Source organism: Aythya ferina (genome assembly GCF_964211825.1).
Source record: "Aythya ferina genome assembly, chromosome: 2".
NCBI lineage: Eukaryota > Metazoa > Chordata > Aves > Anseriformes > Anatidae > Aythya > Aythya ferina.
In genome coordinates, this window is record NC_140297.1 from 67,584,764 (window position 1) to 67,593,800 (window position 9,037).

Here is a 9,037-nt window from a genome sequence, read left to right on the forward strand (position 1 = left end):
ATGATTTTTTAAAATCATCCTCCCCAAATCATTTATGCAAATTTATCAGTAAAGGTACTAAAATCTGCACTCCCATCACTATCATCAGAAAATAGTAATGATAGGCTTATAACAGTTTACTCACCCATGAGGAAAAAATTAATCATTCTCAGCAAGCAGGAGAGAACCCGTTTGAAAGACTGGCTTAGGGTGTATCTTAATAATTTGGCTTCAGACAGAAATAATTAATTGCTGAGTGCTTTAAAGTGTATGTTTTGAAAGATGCAGCTAGGTACTCTGTACAGGCACTGGGTAGGTAGCAAAGTGTATGTAGAGACATACAACAGAATTGAAACAGTTCTCTAAACTGACTGGTTTATGTAAGTTTTACAGGGTATTATCTATATTGGCCTGTGGAGAATTTATTGATATTCTGTTTTATTTAATTCTGGCTTCTATTCATACAAAGAACAACTCAACATTGAAGCTTACTTTAACAAATGGAAGATTATCACTGGCAAAATGTGGTTAAAATAATTGGAAGTAGTGTTATGACATCATGGATAAAGATTTACTAATGCTGTAAACCTTGCAATCTTGGTCATACCAGAAATTTTAATGATCTTGTTTCAGGCATCTTTATGTTGTAACTAAATTCTTTTTGTAGGTCTTTTAGGATGATGTGATTGTTTTTTGCTTGACAGGCATGGTGCTTGAAATAGTTGGCCTTTTAAAAAACAAGGGCTTCTTGGGACAGCTATTTGTTTCATGTTTGGGGGACTTAACAAAAAAAAAAAAAAGTTATTTCGTGTCTAACCTAGGTTAATCATTCTAGGTTCATCATCCATGGTAGTAAATTGATGTATGTTTTATTTCAGATATGAAGAGATCTTAAATACAAGAGGACAAATGGTTTCCAAACTTCCATGTACAGCAAACCAGCTGTATTTGGAAGCAGCTGCAAAGTACCTAAGTATGAACAAAACTGAGGAAATGATGCGGGTCCTCTCAAAACTTGATATAGAGGATCAGCTTGAGTTTCTGAAATCTCGTGGATGCTTGCGCCAAACAGCAGACTTACTGAAAAGAGAAGGTCGGCAGGAAGAAGCTGCAAAGCTAATGAAACAGCACGGGTTTGCTCGGGAAGCAGCCAACCTCACAACTATAAAAGAGTTCCGTGCATCTTGCTTGCTTGCTGCAGCCCGTGCTGATATGACTCACTGTTCGGAATTGGACATGGCAGACAGAGAGGGCATGCTAAGAGAAGCCCTTGAGCTTTGTGAAGAAACTAAGCAGAAGTCTGGCGTTGCTGAAGCTGTATTTTTGCAGGGAGCTCTGAAGGGAGACTTTGCAAAGCTGAGCAGCGCATACTGTCAGTTTCTATCTCTGAATCATTCTGCTGGTGCAGTTGAAGTTCTCTTTGTGTTATCTCGCTGCAATGCTCCAAGCCAGGACATCCTCTTTAAGGCAACACGTGGCTTAATAGCTCTTCTAGGTCTGGTTAAAAGTTTGAAGAAAGCAGCCACCAATGCAGAGAAAGATATGGTGAAATCATGCTTCGCCTATTTTGGGATTGTTCCAACAGGTGACAGTTGTTGCCAGGTGTCTCAAAATGAAGGCGAACCCATCCTAAAGTTTTTGTCAGACAAGTCAAGTCTAAAAGAGAGGAAGACAAAAGGTAATTTCTCAGTAAGCACAGAGGATGTAAAATCAGCTTTGAAGCAGCACTTGCTAAGCAGGTTGTGTTCTATCATCCGTGAGTTACGGAAGAAGCATTACCCTGGTATTTGTAGCAAGTTCATTGTTGGCTTGAACTGTGAAGATGAAACCTGTGAGGATTTACATAAGCCCTTGTTGCGCCATGAAGCAAGGACAGTATTTCAATGTAAAATGCATCTGGCAGCAATAAATGGACTGCTTTTGGAAGCCACACGCACTTTCCCTGAAGAGCTACTGAGTCAGTGCAAAAGCTTTGACTTTTTGACTCCTGACAAATATGCATCATGTAAAGCCCTCCTAGAAATGTTTTTTCCTAATCATTTTCATTTGAGAATACTGTCAGAGAACCCAAAGGCATGCAAAGAAATACTGGTGTTCAGTAACATTGTTTCCAAACCCTGTAGAGCAGTGTTGAATGAGTACATTACATTTAAATTTCAAAATGAAGATGCTAGGGCAAGAAGAGAGTCAAGTGACTTGTGGTTAAGTGCCATGAAGGTTTTTCTCTTATCTTCAGGATATCCTGAAGAATTTGAGAAACTTCTTTTTGAGGAAGAGGATGATTATAACAGAGAGCTAAACCTTGCTTTGTCAAAGGCAAAGGACTCCCCAAAGTGCAAACATCACAGAGGAGAGATCAAAGGAATAGATGGCAGACATGGAATGTTGCTACCTGACAAAAATACAGAAAATACAGGAACACACTTGTGTTTCATTAGACTTCTTGAAAATTCATTTGAGCAATTTTATGTTCATAAGAACCCAGAAAACTGTAAAAGACTGTTTTTCCGTTTTATGAATGTCCTGGTCAAGAAATGCACAAGATTCCTGATTCCAAGCATAGGAAATACGGTGATGATGTTGGAGTTCCAGTACATTCTCTGTTGTGCTGTCCTGATGCGTCTCAACAAGAATGTTACTCTGTGCTTTCCAAAGAGTTACATTGCTCTTATTCATTACTGGGATTTTTTGTTCAGAAGCAAGGACTATAACAAAGAATTTACAGAGACATTTTCCATTATACAAGAGTATAGACCAAAGGACATATATACAGCTGAACAGGATTTCAGATTTCATCTCTGTTATCTAGCAAAAATTTTATGTGGAGTTCATGGGAGGTTCCGTGTCGTTCTGGATGCTTTTGAGGATCCTGAGTGCATAACTTCAGGGGAAGCTGAGCGAACTATAGTGCTGTGCTTAGTGATGATACTGAATGCTGACCAGGTGCAGAATTCTACGTGTAAATATCTCTTATACCAACACTTCCCTGAAATAAAGGCAATGCTGAAATCAATGAGAAAAGACTTTCCCTCTAAAGTGCCTAAAAGATTGCTAAAAGTAGTGGAACAAGTGGCTGATGCTACACATGTAAGAGAAATTGCTGTAGGCCTGCAAGAGCTTCTGACAGAGCGAGATGCAGAGTACTTAGTTGATTGCCGATGGAAGTGGGACTCTGTGTACGCTCAGGGGCATCCACCCACACGAGGTATTCTGTATGAAACTGTAAACCTTGACAGGTTTATAACCTCTTTGGATAAGACAGAATATGCTGATGAGATAGAAAAGGAACTTGAAAGCAATCAGTGCTTAGATGACCAAAAGGATCCCCTGGAAGTGATTGCACTCAGCAAGCAACAGAAGCAAGAGCAGAAAGCATCTGCTCAGCGCCAGCTGCACCGTGTTTTCCATTTTGTGTCTATGTACATGAAGTGGAAAAGGAAGGCCTGCTCCAAAGCTGAGCCTGTTGCCATGGGAAGAGAGAATTTTCTATCAGCAGTCTTCAGAAAAGCAGATATTGACCAAACCCAGTGTGACCTCTGTGGAGTCAGATTTATCCAGAGTGCTGAGAACTACTTCAGCCAAACAGAAAACATGGAAGCAGATGCTCCTGAAGGTGTGACACCAACAGACATCAGTGGGGAAGAAAAGTTGCAGGTGGAGAGAAATGCAGTTACCGTGGCCAGTGAAGCTTATATAGAGCACAGAAACACAGATGAACACAAAAATAATAACACTGCCTACAGAAACTATGCTGACTTTTTCAGAAGAGAAATAGATCCAAAAATACAAGATGGACTTGAAATAGTAGAGGCCATTACAGAAAAGGCTTGCACCCAAGAACATCTAGCATATAAAGAAGGCCCCAAATTACACCAGAGAAAAATAAAAGAGAATATTAAGATGATTTCAGATGCGGTAGAGGAAATCTATGAGAGAAAAGCCTGGGCTGAAGGTAGGATTTATCAGTTTTCTTTTAAACAATTTAATATGCCATCTGTGGCCAGCCTTCTAGACAAAGCTCCATTCAAAAATCTTCATGTGGTAGGAAGAAATAAGAAAGTGCTATGTCAGGTAGCTGAGGGGGAAAGGTACTGAGACAGTAAGAAAATATTTAAAAGGAAAAACTAGTGTTACGAAGTCCAGTAAGTTATGGTACTTAGCAAATACATATATTGTATTTATTTATCATTATTTTGATATATGATTTCTTTCTCACATGCTGAAAGCATTATTGTATGATAATTTTTTCAAGTGAAATTGAATCACTGAATGAGTAGCCTAGGAGCAGAATTGTTTAGGGTGCTTGCTGTGGGAAAGTGACATCTTAAATCAAAATATTGTTACTGGCTTTAGTTGTAGAAATCCACCAACCCTGTCAAGTTGTCACGTTGCCCGTGATGGCTGACAGTAATGAAAAAGTGGAGTATTTAATATTCTTCAGCTCTGATCAGTGCAATACATTACGTTTGTAATTGACAATTAAGTTGTGGTCTTCACATTAACGTTCAAGCTTTCTCTTTGCTCCTAATAGACAGGGTTTTTTATATGAATAAAGTTTTCTTATTACTTAGTTAGGTTTCTGCTCAGTGAACCATGGCAGTTCACTGGTATAATGGATGATATAATGGATGTAGTAGATTGAATTGAGTAATAGTTGATTTCTTTATGACAATTCTTTGAATGTTGCCTTGTTTTTCCACTCAGTAGAAGTATATTTACAGAAATGATTTGCCATTGAGACTAGTTTTCCCTCATTTTATGAAGAGTGCTTTTCATGTCCTTAATGGTGCTGTTGAAAAAGGATTGCAACATCTTGGGTCCTTGTGTTTCTTTGACATGTGGAATTTCAGAAGGATAATGAAAGCCAGGAATTTTAATTCCCCAAAAAGGGACAGTATGACAGGAGAAGCTCATCTCTCCATCCTTATAGTGCTATTAATGTTGATTATTTTGGGGAGTGCCATGCATCTTTATGCATGGTAGTGAATTTTTTCTGTACATGAAATCACTGGAGACCGGGACTTCTAGCTTTGCATCAGCATCATGCATGTCTCTGTGTCACCATGTTTGGCTGTCAATCTCTCAGCTAGTGTTCCTACAGAATGCTAACTTTGCTTCATTTCAGCTGAAGAAATAATAACCAAACGTGCCAACAAATTGTTTGCTGTAATTGATGAGGCTCATAAATGGCTGAAGAAAATGGATTTGCATAGGATTAAGGAAGGTAAGTTTTCAAATTACACAGACTTCTGTGCCCCCTAGAGGTCACTGTTTGGTAATGGTCTCTTAGCATCACTTTAATCTCTGGGTCAGCGGTGTTGTGGATGTTCACTACCCTCTAGGCAACAAGAAACTTCACAGGTGAACTCTGCAAAGACACGAGTTATCTGGACTTCCCTCAGCAGCTCTTTATAAAAGAGTAGGAGACTTACATCTGGCTCCAGGGTGGCCCAAATGGAGCAAGCCCCCTCTCCTGGCACACAGTGGATCTGAGTGTGCACGAAGTATGTGCGTGTGTGTGTGCATACAGAGGTACATGTACCTACGGTTCAGGTGCAGTCTTCAGGATAGAAACTTGGCCAGGGAACAGAAGAGAAGCTATCTTCATCTTTCCTAGTAAGTTAGTGCTGTTCCCCAACTATGCTGCAAGAGCGCATTTATTGGCAGTTAACACTGTGGTCCCAAGTTCTTGAAAATCAGCTTCCTAATAAAACTAACTTGCTTTATAAGATTTATCTGGAGGAGAAATAATAATAATAATAATAAAAAAACTACATGCTGTTGGATTTCTTTTTTTTTTTTTTTTTTAGTCATTTCACTTTTGGTGTAAAACAAAGCAACATACTTGGGTGGCAATTTATTACATTCTTTGAGGACAAGTTTAAAACTTCATTTTGCCCTCCAGTATATTTAAGGTTTAGCACATATTTAAGTGGTATAGAATTGCAAAAATTGCATAAAAAGTGTTAACACCTTTCTATTCCAAGAAAGATGTAGTTAAGACTGCATGGGAGTGCTCTCACAGTCTTACAAGTAACTGTATGCTCTTTCCCTCTTCTGAAGTCAATTAGCAAATGTATTGTGTGCTGAAATTGAACCTTGAGAGAGGAAGACATTCTTAAAAAAAAAAAAAATAAAATCAAAAACCATGACAATAGAAACAGATGTTCAATGTAACAAGGGCAATGTAATGTAGCAAGGGGCTTAGGAGTCACTCCTTTCTAGCAGTGTTCCTAATAATGTTAATTAATGATACACATAATGCTTCTTAAACATGATTATACACATATGAAGATATTACACTGAAATATAAAATTGTAGTGATGTAGCTTGTTCTGCTGTTAAGAGAACAAGATGTCACGTTTTCCAATTTGGCATTAATTTCTTGTTTTTTTTATACAGACTTTGTACATGATAGAGACTTGGAAGATGAAGTAGAAGATGAAAGAATGGCTTTTGAAGAACTTGCCTGGAAAAAAATATCAAGAAAAAAAGGAAGATATGGGAAATTGTAATTAGAAATAATATGCAGGTAGCTCTTCTATCCTCTAGCTGTCTAATTTTAGAATAAAATTCTACAATTATTAAGAAGAATAAGGGGATAGGGTCAAATAGGAAAAGGGTGAAGAAAAAGAGGAACTTACGCTATTGTTTTTCATCACTTGTATTGTGTCAGAATAATTACCAGTCTTGTGATGGTGTAATTGATAAAACCTATGACAGGACAAACTTCCTTTCAAACTACGTGGTATCTTGAAAGTAATCAAAAGCCAAAGAAACAAGCAAGTAGGAAGAGTAATTCTGTTTATGCCTTATCTCAGGGATATTTTTCTCTCCGGTCTTCATTTTCTTTTTCCCTGTTAATTTACATTGTCTAAATTACCATTGTAAACCTACTCTCTCCTGAGTCAGCAACTTTTTGAGTCATCGGGGAGGTACTTGGAGTATCTCTTTATATTTCTGTAGACAAGAAAAGTCATTTCTAAACACACAAGTGTTTTTTTGACAATGTACATACTTATAATTAGATAGGTATGAAAATTATGGGCTTTCTTCTATTTGATAAAGTTTTGATATAAGCTGTTACCTGTACAGATTGAAATATAGATAATCTTTCTTTAAAGAGTATTATACATTGTGTTTTATAGATTTTAATTGATGAAAGCCTTTTTGTAATGTATAATAACACTTTATAAAATTTGTAAGATGTTTAAACTAATGTGACTTTTTGTCTTATTTTGAATGTTTTTATGAAAGCCACAGGTGACTGACTACATGAGTAGGGTTACAAGTTGGGCCAGAGTACCAGTTCATACTGGCACTATTTTACTTCTGGGACTTCAGTATCTCCAGCATACTCTAGTCTCGTTTAGCAACGTAGTTAGCGTACTATTTACTTGTTGAAATAGTTTGCCTTGAAAAGGGAACTGCTTTGTATTCATAACAAACTGTTATAATAATTACCTTTTGCCAAAAGCTTAGTAACATGTTAGTATGCTCAATGGTTTGGAAGTGGGACACTTTCTATGGATAAAAATGAAATTCTGCTGCATAACACAGCAACGTGGGCAGCAGTAATGGTTATATATTGCATTGTAATTGCTGTTGTCTGCCAGAAGACTCTTTACTCAGTGCTGCTTATTAAAGAAGTCTTGTTGCTTAAGCAAGCACCTATAAAACAATTTAAAAATATACATTGATAAAATGCAGTGCTAGTCACTTGCATTGCATAAAAATCAAGGATTAGGAAAGTTAGAGCATTGATGTACCTTAACTGGTTATATTTTCTATAATGATATGTATTTTGCATTTGAAATTACTCCTGGAAACGTTTCTGAGAAATTCCTTGACTTGAGTATTTGAGTATTCCCGGAGCGGGGAATCGAGGTGGGCAGAGCTTTTTTGCAGCATCGAAGCCACTCAAAGCAGCCGCAGGAACCACCAAACCTGGCAGCCCTCTCGTGGGAGGCTGACGAGTAGGCGGAGCCAGCAGCGCCCCCTCCCAGGCCGTTCAAAAGCTGCCCCTGGGGAGCGCGGTGACCAGGATGGGCAAACAGGGCGAGGCATGGCGGTTTGTGCAGACAGGGTGCCCGTAGGCAGGGCAGAGTGTTCCGCCCTACTCACAAGAACAACCAGCCGCCTACCTATAGGTAAACCACCATGGTCATCACTAAGCAGACAGCTCTTTTTAGAAAGTCTGTGGCCACCCAGACTGAGTGCCAGCTCAAAAATGCGGCACTTCAGGTCTCTGGATGCACAGAGTGCCTGAACTTGTTGCTCCCCTCTGAGGGCAGCAGAGACACTGTGTGTGAGAGTTGTGAGCAGGTGGATGACCTGGTCAGCCTGGTGGCAGAGCTCAAGGTGGAGGTGGAGAGGTTGAGGGCTATCAGGGAGTGTGAACAAGAGATAGACCTGTGGAGCAACTCCCTGCAAGGCCTGAAGGAAAGGCACCAGGGTGAGACACCCCACACAGTGGCGGAGCCCCTGTCCCTGTCAAGCAGAGGGAAGGGACCTAGGAAATGAGGAGGAATGGAAGCAGGTCCCTACTCAACATAACAGGCAATGCCCCTTCCTACCGGTCCTGCCTCCCCAGATGCCCTTACACAACAGGTTGGAGGTCCTGGAGCTTGAGAGACCAGTAGCTGAGGAGGAGGTAGAAAGTCTACCCAGGAGGATGCCTAGGGCAAGGAAGTCGACTCCACGCCTCAGGACTGCCTCCACGAAGACAGAAGGAAGGGTGATTGTTGTAGGCGACTCCCTTCTCAGGGGAACAGAGGGCCCTATTTGTTGACCTGACCCTACCCATAGGGCAGTCTGCTGCCTCCCTTGGGCCAGGAACAGGGACATTGCCAGAAAACTTCCTAACCTGGTTCACCCCTCTGACTACTATCCTATTTTTAACAGTCCAGGCTGGCAGAGATGATAGTGAAGACAGAAGCCTGAAGACCATCAAACGGGACTTTAGGGGACTGGGATTATTAGTAGATGGAGCAGGAGTACAGGTCATGTTTTCCTCCATCCCTACAGTGGCAGGGAGGGGTGCACAGAGGATCTGGAA

At 39.9% G+C, this 9,037-nt stretch overlaps 1 protein-coding gene across 7 annotated transcripts in view; it reads left to right on the forward strand.

Annotated features, from left to right (window-relative positions):
* Positions 1-7,198, forward strand: part of TRANK1 (tetratricopeptide repeat and ankyrin repeat containing 1) — a 54,230-nt gene extending 47,032 nt beyond the window's left edge. For 5 of the 7 annotated variants that reach the window (XM_084511632.1, XM_084511633.1, XM_084511634.1 and 2 more), the window contains 3 exons: positions 858-3,931; positions 5,105-5,203; positions 6,382-7,198. In XM_084511632.1, the coding sequence (XP_084367758.1) occupies positions 858-3,931; positions 5,105-5,203; positions 6,382-6,494 (3,286 nt within the window). In that variant the 3' untranslated portion in view covers positions 6,495-7,198. Of the gene's footprint in view, positions 1-857; positions 3,932-5,104; positions 5,204-5,321; positions 5,596-6,381 lie in introns of all 7 variants that reach the window. The other 2 variants (XR_014690456.1, XR_014690457.1) reach the window with 2 other exon arrangements.
* Positions 7,199-9,037: the final 1,839 nt, after the last annotated feature.